The sequence below is a fragment of the Lygodium microphyllum genome, chromosome 30 (assembly GCF_053477565.2).
Source record: "Lygodium microphyllum isolate KBCC chromosome 30, Lygodium_microphyllum_v1.1.10, whole genome shotgun sequence".
NCBI classification, from domain to species: domain Eukaryota; kingdom Viridiplantae; phylum Streptophyta; class Polypodiopsida; order Schizaeales; family Lygodiaceae; genus Lygodium; species Lygodium microphyllum.
In genome coordinates, this window is record NC_141164.1 from 3,681,455 (window position 1) to 3,702,137 (window position 20,683).

Genomic DNA, 20,683 nt, shown 5'->3' on the forward strand with positions numbered 1-20,683 from the left:
AAGCGCATCGCCAAAGAGAAGAAGGAGGAGTCAGGGATGTCTGTTTCTGCAGCTCCTTCCACTGCTAGTGAGTCCGCGTCCTTTGTTGCAGACAGGGACTATTGTTTTTACACTTGCAGTTATGATGTCTCTTGGGCTGATAGAGCATTTAGCTCTACAGAAGATGCTGACACTTGGTTCTTTGACAGTGGTGCTTCACGGCATATCACATCTCGTAGAGATTTGTTTGCTTCTCTTGGTGCACCTCCCGTTGGGAAGTCTGTTCAGTGTGCTAATAATGCATCATACCTTGTTCGTGGTATTGGGGAGATTCAGCTTACAGCCATTGATGGCTCTATTCTCCGCCTACAGGATGCTTTGTATGTGCCTGGCATTAAGAAGAATCTGCTTTCCATTTCTTCTATGGCACGTTGTGGTTTGCAGGTCACCTTTGACGATGACCGTTGCATGGTCCGTGACAAGGAACACATGACATTGGTCTTGACAGGTTCTCTGTGTCATGGGTTATATGAGTTGGATGCTCTTTCGGTAGATCAGTCTGCATATTTGACATCCACTCTTACTCCTGCTATGTTAGAGGCAGAGTTATGGCATGCTCGTTTGGGGCATGTAAACTATGGCAGCTTGATGCTATTACAGCGTACTCAGATGTTGGATGGATTACCTCTCTTGGAGAGACCTCCTGAGCATTTATGCGAGGGTTGCATTTTGGGGAAAATGCATCGTTTCTCTTTTCCCCGTGATGTTGCTTTTAGAGCAACAGCCAGATTGCAGCTTGTGCATTCGGATGTTTGTGGGCCCATGCAGACACAGTCATTGGGTGGTTGTTACTATTTTGTAACATTTATTGATGACTTTACACGTTTGTGCTGGGTCTACTGCTTGAAAAAGAAGTCTGAAGTGTATGATGCATTTTTGGCTTTCAGTGCACTTGTGGAAACTCAGTCTGGTTGCAAGATTAAGACTCTCCGTTCGGACCGAGGGGGGGAATACATGTCCTCTATGCTGAATTCTTATTTGCAGCAGAAGGGCATTATCCATCAGTACACTACTGCATATACTCCACAGCAAAATGGGGTAGCAGAGAGGAAAAATCGGTCACTCATGGAGATGGCCAGATGTATGCTGAAGGCAAAGAGTTTGCCTCATAGTTTTTGGATGGAAGCCGTCATGTGCGCTTGCCACATTTTGAACAGATGCCCTACCAAGGCCTTGAAAACCGTCACACCTTTTGAGGCTTGGCACAGCCGCAAACCTTCTGTTGGCCACTTCCGTACTTTTGGGTGTCTTGCATATGCCCATATTCCACAGGTACTTCGAAAGAAGTTGGACAACAAGGCTGTAAAATGCATCTTTATGGGATATAGCAGCGAAAGCAAAGGCTACAGACTCTATGATCCCGTGACCAAGAAGGTTTTTGTCAGCAGGGATGTTGTATTTGATGAAAAATCAGAATTATCCTTGGCTGGTTTTGATACATATCAGGCTGCCCGTGATGTCTTTGAAGGGCTGCTGCCCATCACATTTGGTGATTCAGCTGGTACTTCAGCAAATGAACCTAATGTTCAGCCAGCTGCTCCTATGGAACATGCAGTAAATCAGCACATTGCTGAAACTGAAATTCAGCAGGAACTTGTACACAGTCAGGAAGCAAGACAGGTGCCTAGATGGTACACGCAGACTATGAGAGATAGTCATTTGGAAACACCCTTGGCTGGTCGTACTCGAAGGCAAACTCGACTGCATGATTCAGCACATTCCATGGAGTTTGTTATGGCAGCATGTACTCATGATAATGAGGAGCCTGAATGTTTTGAGGATGCACGACATAGTGTGCATTGGATGGCAGCCATGCAAGCTGAATTGGATTCTATTCATAAGAATCATACTTGGGATTTGGTGTCTTTGCCAGTTGGCAAGCGTGCCATTGGTACGAAATGGGTCTACAAATTGAAAAGGAATGCAGATGGATCCATAGATAAGTACAAGGCACGGCTGGTAGCTAAAGGCTACGCACAGAAAAAGGGCATTGACTATGAGGAGACCTTTGCTCCTACCTCCCGTATGACGACCATTCGGTCTATGATTGCCTTGGCTGCACATTTTGGTTGGAAAGTGCATCAGCTGGATATAAAGACTGCATTCTTACATGGGGAACTTCAGGAAGAAGTGTATGTACAGCAGCCCATTGGTTTTGCAGTTGAAGGCTCAGAAAATTTAGTATGCAAGCTGAAAAAAGCTCTATATGGTTTGAAACAAGCTCCACGAGCTTGGTACGCAAAGATAGATGCTTTCTTGCTTAGTCAGGGGTTTGTAAACAGCCCATCTGAGTCTACCCTTTATGTACATAAAGAGGGGGGATCCATGCTGATTTTGTGTCTATATGTAGACGACCTTTTGCTCACTGGAACACGTGCTGATCAGATTTCAGCATTCAAAAATAATTTACAGCAAACTTTTGACATGTCTGACTTGGGTATTTTGCACTATTACTTGGGCATCCAGTTTGTACATGATGCTAGAGGCATTGGATTATGTCAGTCAAGGTACATTGGGCAACTTCTTGAGAAGTTTGGCTTACAGGATTGCAAGCCAGTTTGTACACCCATGGAACCTGGGCTCAAACTGTCATTACATGATGACAGTGATTTGTTTGATATCCATACTTATGCTCCAGCAGTGGGATGTCTCATCTATCTATGCCACACTCGGCCAGACATACAGTTTGCCGTTTCAGTTTTGAGCAGGTACATGCATCAGCCTCGTATGTCGCATTGGCAAGCTGTGAAGCGTGTGTTTCGTTACTTGCAGGGTACTAGAGCTCTTGGATTACTTTATGCCAAGGGGGGACCACTGCAGTTACATGCTTACAGTGACTCTGATTGGGCTGGTGATTTTGATACTCGTCACTCCACTAGTGGCAATTGTTTCTTTCTTGGCTCGTCATGCATTTCTTGGCTTAGCAAGAAACAATCCACTGTTGCCACGTCGTCATGTGAAGCTGAGTACAAGGCAGCCTTCACTACTGCAGTTGAGTGCGTATGGCTTAGACGCTTACTTGCTGATTTGGATGTATCTGTTACGGAGCCTACTCCTTTATATACTGACAGTCAGAGTGCCATTGCAGTGGCACGGAACCCTGTGTTTCATGCTCGCACGAAACACATAGAGATTCACTACCACTTTGTCAGAGAGAGGCTACATGCAGGTGATATCAGCCTTGTCTACTGTCCTACCACCAGCAATGTGGCAGACATCTTCACCAAAGCTCTTCCACGAGACAAATTTGAAGCATTTCGCGATGCTTTGAATTTGACGCCCTTTGGTGGCGGATGATCCTTGTACACTTGATCACTCTTCACTCCAGGGGGGTTTGTTGGGTATCTCACACGCCTTACTTACGCCTACGCTCATATGGGAGTGTGCGGGTGATCACTAGGACACTGGGGCACTTTTTACTCTCGGTAGGAGAGGTTTTTTCCCCCAGATTATGTGTACTATTTTGTATGTGCTTGTGGTGCACACTTACGGGCACTTACTGTGTTCGGGTGTGAACAGCCCCTTATAACCCTAAGGTATAAGGGTTATCATTTGTACTTTCAGCTTACACTCTATTCAGTACTATTGCATTGGGTGTCGTGCTCAACTCTGTCTCTCACTCTCACACTGTCTACTGCACTTCAGCTGCACCTCGATCCTCTCCCATCTGACAAATGCATGATATCTTAAAGTTAAAACTTAAAATGATTTGTCCTTGTGGATTATATACCTTGGTTTTAAGTTTTAACACTCCAGAGTCCACATGGATTATGAGTGAAATATTAATTTTTTTTCATGAATTTTGATTTTTTAAATGCCGTTCTCGTTCCCACGTCCCCGTACCCTAGGTTTGGCGTTCTGGTCTCCGTCCCCATCCCCGTTCCCCGTTCTCGTTCCCCGTTTCATGTTTCTATGCCAAAAACCCTTAGTACCACATGAGACCATTATAGCAGAAATTGCAACAACCCCCATGTTAGTTGATGCTTTATTCAAGACCATCACCTACATTAGACATATCATAGCCATGAGCTCAAGAGTCAAACACACTACCACTACCACATTGAGCCCTAGTGGAATATCGCCACACCTCAATCGTAGTTTATCATGGCACGTCCCACCATTTCATTGGTTCTTGAAGTAGGGCTAGAGATTAGGAGTTTTTGGCCAAGGGGATGATTCAAGCAGTTCCTCCATTTGTGCACAAGACAAACAGTTGTCACCACGCACCTTTGCATATAATATCACCACAGTTGCCAAGAGTTTCAAAAAACGGGGAAATAAGAGAGCAGGTTTCATAGTCTAAAACAAAGTTTGGCCTTGGTTTGAAACGGCTAAATGGAAACCAAAAGTTTATGTTAGTAATAGGTATATGTATACATGTGTGGTACAAGTTACTACTTTAGCCTTTGCATAATCAAATGCTTCAATTGCCAAACATACTACATTACACTCGCTATTCAGTAGCTATGAGCTACCAACAAAACTTGGAAGTCAATCGTGAGTATCACCTCCATAGTTATTCAAATCTTTGTGTGACTCCATGTATTCTCTCATTATGTCCAGCTATAATAAAGAGAAATGAATTGCAAATGTAAGCAATAAAACTAGAAATTGAAGGCTAGGAATGAAAGCTGCAGACTAACACACATGGCTGCAGGCCAAAAAGTGAAAACACGGTTAACATCTCCCTTGCCACACCATCTTTGTAGGTTAGGTCATCTTCACTACTAGAAAGAACCGTGTTTTGCTGCTCATGCTTGCCACACAGCTAATGCCATTATTCACACTGAATTCCAAGGCATTCCAGCACCTAAGTATTGGTTGGTTGCTCCATTCAGATCCATTTAAGTAAACCACACTGATCTTGCTAATCCACATCATTGAGGACTCCTTCAGCACCCCATAACCTTGGGCCTAGTGAGGACAAGAGCTCTACAACCATGAGTGAAGAATACAAAGGCTAACAAAGAGTGCATAGAGATGTACAAACAACATGATAAACGAATGTATACTCAAAGGATGAAATGAAATAATGCAAATAAACTAGTGAGATAATGAATACAACGATAACTGAAGGAGCAGAGGGACACCATAGTGACAGAAGGCATGCCTCCAAAGATCACGTTGGCAGCCTCCGATGGTGTTGAGGACTAATGGCGATAAGAGCTAAAGATGACGGCAACGGGAGGCTGAGAGAAGTATGGCACTAACAATGATTCTTGGGACGAAAGAGACATTGTCCCTTGATCCCCTTTTATAGAAATTTTTACAAATTTAGCTTATTGAAACTTCTCAAGTTAAAATGGGATTCAACTTAAATTTATTTTTGGAACTATGCAAGAGCTGAATATATTGGCCAATAATCTCAGAAGTAATTTTGACCTATTTATTTATAGCTCAACACCCCTTCTCATGCCCAAAAAGGGAACCTAACAAAGAATGACAAGTAGTGCTATCCCTCTTTTTTCCTTTTGTTTCTATTTACTTTATGTACAATTCAGGGAACCAAAGGCATAGACCACCCTGAAGAGTCTCATAGACAAGGGATATTGCCATGAGTCAAGTGGCTTCTTGTGTGAAGTCAAGGGAGAATGTTGTCACATGCAAGGGTTATCACTTGGAAGGATGCCCAATTGCACTTTTGACCAACCAAGTGCCTAAGGAAGAAGATCCATTAGAAAATGTTTGTTCCACCTAGATCCTAGAGTCAAAAAGTCCAAAGACTAAAAAAAACACATCCACTCGACCTGCTCATTCAAAAACCAGCATTCAAGATTCACAAATCACGATGTATAAGCTATGATCTATATATAATACATAATGCATAAAAACCAATGTTCATGAGTGGAATCATTGTGGGGAGACATTTACCGCTCAGGAGGGAGCGGACCAAGAAAAGAGGTGACAAAGGAGCGTATGGAAGAGGTGGAGGAGAATATATAGGTGGTGGTGGTGGTGGTGGTGGTGGTGTGGAAGACCCTTAAAAAAATTTCTGTTCATAAATATAAATTTTGTTTCATGAATGTGTTTTGCCAAACAAAACGAAACGTTTTCTGTATTTCAAGCTATTGCATTTCTTTAGGGCAAAATATGTGTCCAAGAGCTTGGTAAAGGATAAGAGGAAGTATCTCAACTAGAAACTTGTGAGGAGAAACCACCTATGTGGTAGCATCAACGGGTATTTGAAACTTCATCCCAAGAAAGGAAGCACATAGCAACACCATGCTGGTCCAGGAAAGTGAGGGTCAACTATTAGAGAACGTGGAGCCACCATAGTAAGGCCAAAAATCCATGTCTTTGACCCAATCCAAATTGGTAGATCCTTGCAACATTAGTCCTTACCTGAAACACAAGCCTAGCATCTAAGTACCACTAATGACCTTTATTCAAAATGTCAACGTGAAAAGGGCTAGGGGAACCTTAAGGCTATGTTACATCCTTGGACATCATGGACAAGCACCCACAAGATAGGCCTACTAAGAGTCACCAAGTATTAATGCATCCAAATAGTTAGGAAGATCTTGCAATGCGAACCCACTCAAGGCACTTAGGGTTAGCTAAAGGGTTTTTTAGTCTGAACATATTCAGAGGAGTTTAGGATTTGGACAGCTCTATTCTATAAACAAGAGACCTACACCTTATTTGCACACATTACAATGCAACATAATTGTGGACAACACCCTAGGTAGCTCTACTCACACTCATATTTGGGGTGGGTTGGTGGAATAGAAATGCTAGCTCCTAAGGTAGAGTCTTAGCCCATTTGCTACTAGCTCCTAGGCTCAAGGGTGAGAGTGTATTGGCTCTATGGTTGGGAGGTGAGAACAATGTCCCTTTCCCTAATCATATTTATATGATTCCATCGCTCATTTCATGCCATGTGTATAGGATGAAGTCTAGCGGGGCGGTCCATTGATATCAAAGCCTCTATGAGATGCGCAATAGAAAAGGAACATGAATATGAAGAGAAAGGAGAAGAGAAAGATAGCACGAACGCAAGAGAAATCTGCACTGAATCTGAAATGAATGCTGAATACAATGATGAACTCATCAATCCTTGCATACAGCCCAAAGTCTCGGCAAGGGCATTGGATCAAGCTGAAGACAATGGCAGCACCAAAGACGGATGTCGAAGTGTGCAACCTGCAGAAAACACAAGTGATCTGCCCCCAACCAAGTGGGCTGCTATATATAGCAGCAAAACAGTCAAACTGGCTGACCTGGCAAAAATGGCACTTAAAATAGTAGTCGGCCTGTTAAAAGTAGCCAACCAGCAATAAATGCTAGCAAAAATGCAGATGTGCCATCCTCCCGGGCAAATCGCAAACAAACAGGGTGTGCAACCCCTAGCAAAGTTGGAAATGGCTGCCTACTCAATGTGAACACACCAAACACTAACTAAGGAAGAAATGCACACAAAACTATATGGAAAGACACAGTCTCCAATGTCTCCGTCAAACTCAAATGAAGCTCACAACCAAGAGATGATAGATTGACAAAAAATGGCAAGCTAACACCCACTCTCAAATCCTAGGAGAGTTCTCTTTGGGTAGAGAAGGGAGAACAAGCACTTGAACTGGTGGTGCCATGTGAGGCAATTTAAAGCCAATAGAACCGATTTCATGGGAAACATGGAGAGAGGGAGGAGGAGATGGAGAATGGTGATACAAACAATGAGACCGCACAATAGGGCTTCAAGACCTCCGGTCTTCTCGATGATCCCACCATCTTTCAAAGGAGTGATGAGAGATCTCCTTGTCACAGTTATCAAAGCCATTGAACCACTGATAAGACATCCTCAACACCTGCAAACAGCCACAAATATCTGCATTTTGTTGTAGATGGTCCCAAACCATGGAAATCAGCTACAGCTCCATCGTAGAAGGAATGTAGATGGTCCACCTATGTCATATGGAGCAGTAGAATGCAGAAAATCTGTGTTTTCAACAAGGGACAGATAACTGAAAATCTGTGTTTTCAGCCTAAGGGGTCTCATCTCGATGGGTAACTCTATGTATCTCTTCCTTGGTAGATGCTCCATTGGTGGCTGCAGTCTCCTCCATCTCTAGCATAGATAGCAGGCTGCATATTCTCCATCTCCACCACCATCCCTATCTCCATCACCGTCTCTATCACCATTGGTGCTGCTACCATCATTTCAGCCTGATCCGGTGCCCTCACTAACACCTCGGACTACGTGCAAGGACTGATCAGTCCACTCCCTTATATTCAACATTCTTCTTCAATCAGTGCACCTCTCTCTCTCTCTCTCTCTCTCTCTCTCTCTCTTTGTGAGTGTGCGCACGCGTGTGGTTCTCTTCCATTGTGCACTCTCACATGGTATCATCACTAATTTAATGCAGTTGGTAGCAACTAGACAAGCCAAAAATGCTGACATGGCAGCAATTATGCTGATATGGCACTCTTGGAGCAGTCGGAGGTGGAAGGGGCTGGAAATTGGCTGCACAAACTCAAAACTTCCTAATAAATCTAGAAGAAAACTCAGTCATAGCTCTGGTGCCTCCATCATACTCTAACGAAGCTCGCAACCAAGAGATGACAGACTAACAGACTAAAATAGGCAAGCTAACAACTCTTACGCAGGATTTTCTATCTTCTACTCCACATGTCTCTATCTCTCCTCCATGGGCTACTCGTGTGGTCACCATGCCCATGCCCAACCGGTCCATACCCACATTTGGATCTACTATACACACTTCCTTCAACAAGGACGTGAAATTTGTGAAACGCTTTAATCTTGCTAGTAACATTCGATAAATTTAGTAATCAAATGTGCAAGGTTGTAAGGCACATGTGATGCACATGGCAATTATTTTATGGTAATAGACCAAAGACCCCAAGGAGTTAGTGGATGTCAAAGGCAAAAGTTGTAACAAGTTATGCCAACTCGGCTTTGGTTATTAGTTGGTGTCATTTTTTATCCTAGGACATGTAGGAAATTCAGTGTTTCCACACATGATCATGAGCTAGAAAACATGGCTATAGAGGATGGTATTGTAGTGTGCTCATAATTGTGTGTGAGGAGAAAAGAAGAGAGAGCAAGACACAAGCTAGTTGCAAAGTAGAAGTATAATCATATTGATAGATCAAAGAGTTATGGTTACAAATGAGAATGAGCCTTTTATATAGGCTAAGGGAAGTGAGTTGCTTCTATCATCAATGATGTCATGATCACATGGGTCCAGCTACTTCTCTTAAAGGAGTCCCAAGTACATCTCCCCCTTTTTCCACCAACTAGAAGAGGATTCACATGAGCCTATTAGAGAGGCATATTCCAACACCCTCCCAAGCTTGAACAATAAGGAAGAGATGGATAATGAATAATTAGGATGATTAGGCTAGGTGGTACTCACTCTTAGATAAAGAAAGGAATACATCTAGTACATTGTCCAGGATTACTCAATGTGAATACATTTGGTACAATGTCTAGGATTACACAACATGAATACAACTAGTAGAATATCTAGGATTACTCAATGTGAATACAACTGGTACATTGTCTAGGATTACAAGATATGGAGAAGTTACCAAATAAATAAAACCTAACCATTAAAAGGTTAATGTTTGTTGTTGAAAAACTATGTGGCTGGACACCTTTGTTGAAGACTTTGATGATGCAAAAACTTATTTTGCATGGTTGCTCTTAATGGCCAAAAATAGTGTCCTCATAAGAGACATGAAACTCATTGATGGACACCTAAGGCAAGTGGGTTGCTTACATCATCAGTGATGTCATGATCACATGGGTCCAACTATTTCTCTTAAAGGAGTCTAAATACATATCCCCCTTTTTCCACCAACTAGAGGAGAATTCACATGAGCCTAGTAGAGAGGCATATTCCAACAGGACAATCAATTGACCATCAAGTGTTAGTGGTGACACTAGGGACTAGCATTAATTAATTAATTAATGCCAATCTAAGGATCAATTCACATTGGGAATGGCTGTGGGAGAGAGAGAGAGAGAGAGAGAGAGAGGAGGCTATTGGTCCATTTCCCTGTGCAGATTTCTGCATTTCCCTGCCGTCAACAGCCAGCTAGGGCCTTCTAGAGGCAAGCGACAACAAGAGAAAACCCATCAAGGGCTAGTGCCAATGTCTGGAGGCTGGCAACAGCCATTCTAGGCAGGCTAGACAACAGGTGACTGCATTTTCAGCAGTTTGGAAAAGGAAATACAACCAAATTAGGGCATATCCCCATGAAGAATCCCAAATTACTCTCTCATCTTAGTATTCTCTCCCCTTCTCCAACTTGTGCTCAGCCATTCTCTGTAATTCTCAGCCATTGGGAGCAGATCTCAATCAAACTTGGTGGACAGCAAAGGAATTTCTGCTGTAAACTCTAAATTTCTGCAAAATTTAAGGTTTAACAATCACCTTGGGACCCATACCATTAGTCAAAGGCATCATACACTTAAATCAGCACCTAAAATTCAAAGAATTGTCGAGGATTTCAGATGCCAACTCATCCATTGTGAATTGGGGCAGCACTTGGCCAGTTGTGTGTCAAATTTGTGCAAGTCCTGGGTCAAAATCAAGGGGCAATTGGTCTGAATCACTTGCTGATTGTTTGTACAGCAAAGGGCTTTTGGATCAGCAAAGAAGATTATGGAATCTCATCTTGTACTAAATCCATTAGCAATTCAAGTTAAAGAAATCCTACAAGGGATGCCACAATGTCCAAGATTATTAAGGTAAAGTGTGTATCTCAATTTATTGTCTTTAATTAATTGTTGTAATTAAGTGCTTGATCAAGTTTTACCACTCTATTTGAGAAGGAAGGTTGGTTTCACTTCAAGCATACATGGTGGGCACTCTGGGATTCATTCCTAAGTATACTCCACTCCCCCACCGTATCCACTCTTTTCCCATTACACACCTTATCCATCTCCTAGCTGTTGAGAAACCTTTCACCTGTAGTTTGCGTTTTTGTGTTTCTGCATTTTGTGTTTAGGGTTTGCAACCCCAAAAAGGAGCGCCATCCTAGACTAACTATGCCTATTTATAGGCCACTTTCACATTCATTCCTCAACGATGATTCATTCAGTCTGTCACCTCTTCTCTCCAGTCTCTCTCTTACCCTCACACCCCTTCAGGAGGACATTGTGGTTCATGGTTCGTGGCTGTCTTCATCATCTTCCTTGTGTTACGGCACCCTTGTTCCCTTGTATCGCATTCACTCCATGATTCAGGTCTTCATCATTCCATTCATCAGAGTTTCTTCTCTCTTCTCTTCTCTTCTCTTCTCCATGTTTGCCGAGTTCACTCCGTGTTCCTCCCCGCAAACCCTACTATCTCACTAGTACGTCATCCCATGACATGGTATCCGAGCCGGATCTGCTCAAACAGCGGCAAAGATCCTCCACTCCAGTGACGGCAAAGACTGGTGGCAGCTTCAGCATCTACTTCTCTTCTTCTTCCACTGCATCAGTATCTCGTTTATGCAGGTTTCAGGTGTTTTCAGCTTGCTGCCCACACCCCTTTCGCAGAGGACATCGCAGTCTTAGCTGTCCCTTGCTGTCATCTACAGTCTGGCACCTGTTTCCAACCTTCCACCCACAATTTGCAACTGTTTATAGCAGAGTGACTATTGTTGATCACTCTCCGTTCAGAAAACAATCTCGTTTTTGTAAATTTCAGGTATTTCAGCTTGTTGCCCACACCCCGGACGCAAAGGACATCACGGTCCAAGCTAGCCATTGCTATCTACAACAGTCCGGTGCCGGTTTCCAGCCTATCACACATTGATCGAAGCTGATTTCAGCATACTGATTGCTTCTGCTGATTTTTCTTGCGTTTTTAATCTTTCTCTCTCCTACATTGTCATCTACATCAGATCCAACCTTCCTTGGCTGCATTTACCCACAAAGATCCTCTTCATCAAAGAAGACAAAGCCCAGTGGCAGATTCAACATCAACATTTGATTTCTCTATTATTTCCACTGCACATTGGGAGATATCTTTTTTCTCCCTCCCTACTCCTTCCGATTCAGAGAGGGACCCTATGTGCCATGAAGTTCTTCACACACCACCTTTCACTTTCGAGGAGTGGCTCTCCTTTGAGCAGTCATTTCCTCTACTCATATCCAGGATCTAGAGGATCTACCTAGATCGGGGCCCTTGGGTCTTCAGCAGCGACTTGGTGACTAGGCCTTCGTATTCCTTCCAGCATGGAGTCACGGAGCTAGTGGCTTCTCTCTCGAGATTGAGTTTCAGGTTCTACAGCTCATCCAGTCTCCTAGCTATCTTCAAAGGTCTCCTTTCAAGTGGTATTCTCAGATTACAGGGTGGATCTTTTTCGTCCCTTGGTCAGCATGGAGCCACCTCCCGAGATTGAGTACGAGCATATCCTTATGGTTCTCGGCACCACACAAAGTCCGATATTCCTATACATTGCATGTTTACATCATCTTTGTACTAGGACGCTTGGGCAAGTGAACAATTTCTCCACGAGGGACACTGTCCAAGTGGCACCTGCTACATAAGCATTCTTCAGCATGTAGCATTCCATCTCCACCTCACTCTTCTCTTGTTCCCCCTTTTTGGGCCTGAGAGGGGGTGTTGAGAAACCCTTCAACCTTCACCTGTAGTTTGCGTTTTTGTGTTTCTGCGTTTTACATTTAGAGTTTGCAGCCCCAAAAAGGGACGCCATCCTAGACTGATTGTGCCTATTTATAGGCCACTCTCTCATTCATTCCTTACAGCTGATTCATTCAGTCCATCAACTCTTCTCTCCAGCCTCTCCCTTACCCTCACACCCCTTCAAGAGGACATTGTGGTTCGTGGTTTGTGGCTGTTGGTCTAGAGCATTTGCCTGACTCACCCTAATCACATCCGTCAATTGAGAGTCCGCAATGCTACAACCAATGTTAAGCTACTACAAGGGTTGCTCCCTGAGTTCCACTCTCAGTTATAGCATTTTCCCCTCACATCTGAGGGTTGGAGTCATCTCATTGACTGCTATGTGGCATGAGATCACACTTGGCATATCAATCTCAACTTTGAGCTTCAAGAGTTTTCCATTAAGGATCAAGATGATCTAAAAGTCAAGTTGGCAAAATATCGACGATTACTCATTGAGGTTGCCACTACTAGCTCTCTCAAGTCAAACAACAATCAAGTTACAATCTTTTTCAACAAGCTACCTAAAAAATAATTCCATTTCATTCAGTATACCATCTCCTTGCCCCAATTGCCGACCTTCTAGGAGTTTAAGTGTCAGTTCTTGTGTTATACGAGGCTACACTATCAAGTCTATAAGAAGTCCTCCGCATACTCTTATTTAGAGACGGGTCTGTTTGCCTCTCCATCACAAGGGAAAACCAAAGATAGAAAAAACTCACAAGATGCGAAGGCAAGCCAAAACAAGGGTGACACCCCTTCCTTTGATGGCACCAAAGAATCAAAACCCATCTAGCAACAACTCCCAAAGAAAAATAGGTTTTGCACACACTATCAAAGATTGGGCCATGTAAACAAGGAGTGTTGTACCAAGGTCCAGGGTCGTCCTCCTAAGAAATCTCAACAAACCCTTGTGACTGTCTCCACTCCTAGAAATCCAATGGGACTACGTGTCCCGTTCCTAACCCATCGGCTCCTTATATCCAAGGGGCCACTCGACATGTGGCACACAAATAGCCTCAACAGCCTCTATCTTTCAATAATCTTGAAGGATTAGCTGATTGGTTTGATAGTTCCTCACCCATTGCACCCTTTGCATCCATTCCTAGGTCATCCTCTACACATGCATCTAGGACTACTTCTCCACCTTGTCACCGGCATTCCATTGGTAACGCCCTCTGATGGACATACATGATGGTGGCCATATCCTTAGTTTTTCATTCTTTAGTCTTCCACTGCATTCACTCGTACCATAGTTGCCTTCATATGTCATACGGTATTGATAATACTGTATGGTTTCATAAGATAAAACAGGCCTTCTTTGGCCACTACATCTCCTCGTGTTCTGCCTGCACATATGTCTTACATGGCACTTTTGGCGGGGTGAGAAGCCTCAAATACCTCAACTCACCCCCTTTTCCAGCTATGCACTCGTCCCCCAGCCCCCCTTGGATTCCATCCTACTAGCAGCCATGTTTGACTCTTGACCCCTCTTTTACTATTTGATCCTTCTCTCATCTACAAAAGGTGTTGCTCTCCTCCATGCTTCCATACCAATTCAGCAAGCATTTGCCATTCTCATCTACCCCTCTTGAATCTTGAATTGATTTGTGATTTGTGAAGCTCTAGCCTCTCACTCTCTCCTCTTTCTCACATTCTATCAAGACTCTAGGCTCAAGCATTTTCCATCCCCTCTCTCAATCTTGCTCTTTCAACTTTGAAGTTTACCCCAACCCTCTCCCTCTCTTTTAATTTTCACATTCAAGTTTCAAGAGTCAAGACTCAAGCATCTCACTCTCCCTCTCTCTCTCTCTCTCTCCCCCCCCCCCCAAGCCTCTCCATTTGTCATAAACACTATGACTTCTGAAAAGCACAAGACCTTCAATTTGCACGCAATCCATGTGGAGAGAGACACAAAGAAGCCCAACTCCCACCATTGGACGTTCAAGTATTGCATGAAGCGCTATACAAGTAGTGCAACCTAGCTTCTCCAACATCTTTCCAAGACAAGGGAGCAAGTTGCTCCATGCAAGGAAATCCCTTACAACATTGCGGATGAGATTCTTGCCAAGATGAGAGGGGGATCCACAAGAGGAGGAGGAAGTGGCATATCCGCACCAACTCCTATGCCTACTAATGAGGAAGCATTGAAGGTAGGCATATCTTCAACCGATGCAAGAGAGGCCTCTACCATTGGCGGTGGAGGCTCCGCATCCGCATCCGCATCTCGCTCCGGTAAAAGACAAAGTGGAGGCTCATAGGACACCTGGTCATGTGTGTGAATCAATTGCCTTTCTTAGAGAAAGGCAAAATTTGTCGACATTGAAATTGCACGCACGGTGACTAAGTGCAATCTTGTATTCAATGTCCTAAAGCAAGAGCAATGGAAGAATATGGTAAAAGCCATTGCCAATGTGGATCCATGTGAAGGATGGACCGATGTCACATACAACAACATAAGGACGAAAAAGATTGATAAAGAGAAGAAGAGGATTGATAGAGCCCTTGACCCTATTCAGGTCGCATGGATAAAGTATGGTTGCTCCATTCTCACCAACGGATAGAGTGATCGTAAGAAACAGGACATCATCAACATACTCGTCGCATATCCACTCAGCACTTACTTTTTGCAGGCCGTAGATACCGACAAGAGGGGTAGGAAAACAACGAGCATATTCATCTACTGCCACATTCGGCAAGTTATCATTGAGGTATACATTGCCTTTTAAATTTGTTTCACTTTCTTTCATTTTAAGCATAACTATCTATCTCCCTATTCTCTCTAATATCTATCTCGATTTTCTCTTTTCCCTCGGGCCCCAACCCCCATCTCTTTTCATTCCTGAATCTTGAAAGTTGAAACTTGAAAGGCTTAACTCTCTCTTTCTCTCTCTAACCTCCAAGTATTGTTACTTGTAACTTGCGGTTGTAGATGGGCCCCTCGAATGTGGTGCAAGTTGTTACTGACAATGAATCGAATTGTCGACGCATAGGCCATTTGCTTGAGGCCGAGTTTTCCACAATTGTGTGGACTCCATCTGCAAGTGATTGTTTGGACTTGCTCATGGAGAACATTGGGAAGCTCAAGTGGGTGAAGAGGGTGGTCCACAACGCTACATCAATTGCCACCTTCTTCATGCTAAAGGTAAAGGTGCTTGCGATGTATCATGAGCATAGCACACTCGAGTTAAAGAAACTTTCTTCGACTCAATTTGCTTGCATGTGGTTACTGCTAGAGCGCCTTTATGAGATGCGGTGCACGCCTTGCACCAAACAGTGGTGTCCACTCTATGGAATGAGTAGGTAAGCATGAGACTAAGGAGACCAAAGCCATACAATACTTGTACCTTAATGAGTAAATTTGGTAGAAAGTCTGTGCCGTTGACATTGTCGTGACTTCCTTTTATAGGGTGTTACATATGAGTGATTGCCAGGGGTCCACCATATGCCTTCTCGTTTGCTTCTTTAGAGCGGCATTGGTGAAGGCACATGCTTATACAATGATCACAGAGACATAGCATACACATGTTCTAGAGATAGCAGAGAGAAGATGGGCATGGATGCATAAGCCCATCCATGGTTTTGCAACATTGGTACATCCGGCCTACAAGTCGCCAATGGTCATGAATGATAGAGAGCTCCGTTCGGACCAACTTGCTTATTTGACTCGTGGATCCTTGTGGATGACCACAATATAGTGCTAGAGGAGCTAGAATGCTGTGCGGATCAAAAAGGGCATGTGGCTTTTGCTTCTCCCACTTGTTGGAGGAGAGAGTCACTTGTGAAGCCTTTATTTTGGTAGCAAAACTTTGGATACACATTGGAGACCCTTTAGCCCTTAGCCATGAGGGTCCTTGCCCAAGATTACTCTTCAAGTGCATAAGAGAGAAACTAGAGTGCCTATTCTCTCATTCACACGAAGATTCGCAATAATCAACTTAGCACATGATAATTAGAGCAACTAGTCTATTGCCGCACTAACTTACGCATTATGAGGGCTACAATGAGCATGGGTAGTCTAAATTGTTAAGTATAAACTTCAAAGTTTAAAAGAATAAATTTTAGGTTTTTGTGATAGATATATATAAACTACAAGTGCTAAGGGTGCATTCACACCCGAGCACGTATAGAAGGCACAATGGCCCTTTATCTCCAACAATCTCCCACCTAAAGGCAGTGTGCCTTAAGGTTGAAGAAAAAAATCACCTAAGTCGAAGTATGTACAACCTAAAAGCAATGTGCCTTATGGTTGAAGAAAAGAATCAGCTAAGTCTAAGTATGACCCCTTAACCCCATCAGTGCCTTAGCATGGCAACCCATTACCCACTATTAATATTACAGTCAAGCTTTTCTTCAAACCATGTTTGCTTAGGACCCTTGTACTAACAATATCCCTTGTACTTCCCCTCTAAATTTGTACGACTCTAAAGATGACTCTAATTTCTTAGAGTTTTTTTCCCCTTTCTTTTGCTTCCAAGGATATCTTTCAGCCATAACCACAGTCTCACTCATGCCAAGAACAGCATATAACAGGTAATAATATTGTACATCAAGTTCTGTAAGTAAAGCAAGGATTGAAGAATGCAAACCAATGCATCTATGTATGGCTATACCATACAAACCAGTCAAAACTTATGGAAGCTACATGAAGGAGCTGTTATTCATATTAGTTGCAGTACAGTTGAAGTCACAACAGAAGTTAGTCTGGACTCTATTCCTTCACTGACCCCTAGTTTTATTCTGCTCCAAAATCAATGTGTGTGTGTGTGTGTGTGTGTGTGTGTGTGTGTGTGTGAGAGAGAGAGAGAAAGAGAGAAAGAGAGAGATGATATAACTCACCACAGCATCGCCTTCTTCCCCCATTGCAACAGCTGCTCTAACAGCTATAGGCCGGATATCATGAACAAATAGTCTATGACCATTGCGAAGAGGAGGATAGTAATCCCGCTCACCATGTTCGAGGTACTCCTTCATGGACCAACCAATGCCAGCTAGCATATCATCGAGAATGTACACTACATTCATAACAATGGGACAATATTCCATTCAACAAAGGCTAAGTTTTTAAAGCCTCTCTGTGGAGCTTGTCAAATGGAAGCAACAAATGCTACACACAATCACTTCCTGTACACATGTACTTACAGGGATCTTCTTTTTTTGGGTTATCTGAGGTCAAAATGGACACCTCACTTTTGTCAGTGGCAATTTTTGCCATTACTGGTCGTTTCCCTTGATCACAATCACCTTCACATCCGACAACTAAAATCAAAGTGGAGGTATCAGTGAATCATCATTACTTACAGCACACAACACATTTGAAAGAATGTGAAAGATTCGTTTTAAACAATGGGAAACATACCAGTTATAAGCCTTCGGGCACCACACTCTCTCACAGTATCAAGCAACCGAGAAAGAGCATCAGGGGTCCGTGCATGATCAACTATGACTGCAAATGCCTGCTCCTCATCTATAAGTTCACACCTGCCAGGCACAGCATCAACTTCTTCTATCCCTTGAACAATCTCTTCTAAGGGGGCATTTGCTGCAATTCCGACAGCAACAGCTGCGAGAATGCCATAGACATTGTGTCTTCCTAGTAAGCCTGATGAAATTTCTATGTTTCCCCTTGGCGTATGAACAAGCACATCTGTCTCAAATAGAGAGAGTTGAACTTCCAGGGCATAAACATCAGCCTCTCTGTTTTCCATGCTGAAGGTCACAACTGGAACATCAGGATTGCCATGGGCAACATAAAAGGGTGCATTATGATCATCGATGTTGACAACTTTGGCATGCCTCTTAGGATCTACCATCCTTTCAAATGGTCCTAATTCTGCATTCCTGTACTCTTGCTCGGTTTTTGAATATTCAGAGTGTCGAGCTGTAAGGCCCGTGAACACAGCAATGTCCACATCCACTTCTTTGCTACAGTTTGGAAATGTGTCTTCAAAAGAGAACTCCATAACACACATGTCCGCACCATTGTGCACCATAGTAGCCATAAGCCCCTGCATAGACACAGGGTCATTAGTCATTTTGGAGGTATCAGATTTCTTCTTTCCATGGATGAAGTTGGTGATAGTACCAAGCAAACCAGTCTTGTGCCCCATTACTTCGTACATACTTTTCAACAGGTATGACGTGGTAGTTTTGGCATCAGTCCCAACAATGCCAATGACATAGAGACTTTTGGAAGGGTTTCCAAAAAATGCTGCAGACAAAGCTGAAAGAATAGACCTCGTGTCTTCGACCAAAACCACCGCCTTCACATTTTCCAGCACAGGTGGTTCAATGCTTGCAACAATAACAGTAGCACCCTTTTCAGCTGCTTCTACAAGTTGGGAATGACCATCTATAGAACAGCAAACAAACATGTTACCGGGGCTGACTAGCTGAGGATCATACTGGATCCCTGTAACGTCAACATCCTGGTCCCCATCAACCAAAATAGGTATGACACGAGCTTCATTCAGAAGCTCAGCCAGTGTTGTACAAAAGGAGGGTTCTTTTATCTGGTCCAACTCATCTTCAAGACTGAAATTGAGGTCAAATGAGGGGTCAGCCAGGACATCATCATCCACTTCCCCTTCGTCTTCTTGCTCACCCTCCTCTTCTTGCTCTTCGTCCTCTTCCTGGAAGCCACTGCTTCGAGCTGAAACTCTTTTCCTCCCTTTCTTTAAAGATTGCTCCGCATCTTCATATTCTTCCTCCTGCTGCTGCTCCTCCTCTTCAAAGTCTTCTACCTCTCCAGTTTTGTCTCTGTCATCGTCTTTCTTTTCATCATCTGTGGAAGACTTGAATTGCTTTTTCCCTGGCTCCTTCTTCTTCAATGTTGCAACGGCAGCATCCACTGCGGTGAAAAAATCATCACCATCGTTGGAAAGGGATAGTGTTGTTTGTTCGCTTTCATCTAAATCTTCCTCTTCTTCGTCGCCTTCTGGATCAAGCCCTACAGCCTCACGATAAACGGCCCTGTTTTGCTGGTAATGTTCTTCCGCCTCTTTCCTCTTCCTCGCAGCCTCTCTCCATATCTTCTGAAACTTCGTTATGCCCTTACTTTCGTCTTCCTCTTCGTCCTCTTCTACTTCCAAAGGGTCGGCGTCGGCCGGGCTAGGAACATTCTTATAACGAGAAGCCAGGCAGGGACCAATTCGACCAGTGGATGCTACCAAAGGAGCTCGAACGGTAAGCTGTGCAAAGTGGCCATGGCGAAATGAAGTCGAAGCAACCCGACGATTAAAAACACCTGTATCATTCTTACTGTTGATGATTGACGAGGACAACGATAAAGAAGGAACAAACAACGCCATGGCCTGCATTCTTCCTCAATGAGCGTCTTCTTCATTACTGAATGTTCTCTGCTGGCGGAAGGGGAGAGAACGATAGGAAGACAACAGGCATGGCTTGTATGCCTCTTCGACACGCTTCATTACATCGATCATCCTGCTAGTTGCTGCAGTATCATTCCCTGCTGTGCCTTCCCTCCCTCCAGCTTGTAGCTTCTGGCTTTCTATGGATTAGGCGGCTTCTCCACCGAAGCTGTACGTCAACAGCCACGACCTCCTCGGAGTCTCCTCCACTGAAGATTACAGTTAACCCGACCTTATGCTTGCATATGGTTGGACTGGACACATTTGTGCGTGGAAAGTATTTCTATTCAAAAGAGGCACGCTAGGCCTATCTATCGTCTCTAACTTTTTACTGAACTCGTTCTTCAAGATCGGAGTACTCACAAAACTGTCTTTCATCTCTTCCTTTTATGTATAGTTTTACAAACTGTGCTTTATTTCTTCTTTTATATACTTTTTACCTTTTAAGAGAAATGAATCAATGATAAGCCTAGAATCTCTACATTTCTCCTAAGCTTGTGTGGCATGTTTAGAATTTCTCACAAGCCTACATGATTAGAAAATTTGTTAAGAGAAACTAATATTAAACTTAAATCTAATTATTGAAAATGCCTCTCTCAACTCCCACTTGAGCCTTCCCACAACATGCATACT

General features: G+C 43.4%; 1 protein-coding gene across 1 annotated transcript in view; it reads right to left on the bottom strand.

Moving 5' to 3' along the window:
• Positions 1–20,339, bottom strand: part of MURE (ALBINO OR PALE-GREEN 13) — a 43,001-nt gene extending 22,662 nt beyond the window's left edge. Inside the window, exons 1-3 of the mRNA XM_087673066.1 lie at positions 18,040–20,339; positions 17,823–17,939; positions 17,520–17,695 (exon numbers count right to left, since the gene is read on the bottom strand). Coding sequence (XP_087529192.1) covers positions 17,520–17,695; positions 17,823–17,939; positions 18,040–19,999 — 2,253 coding nt within the window. The 5' untranslated portion in view covers positions 20,000–20,339. The remainder of the gene's footprint in view (positions 1–17,519; positions 17,696–17,822; positions 17,940–18,039) is intronic.
• Between the last annotated feature and the right edge of the window lie 344 nt (positions 20,340–20,683).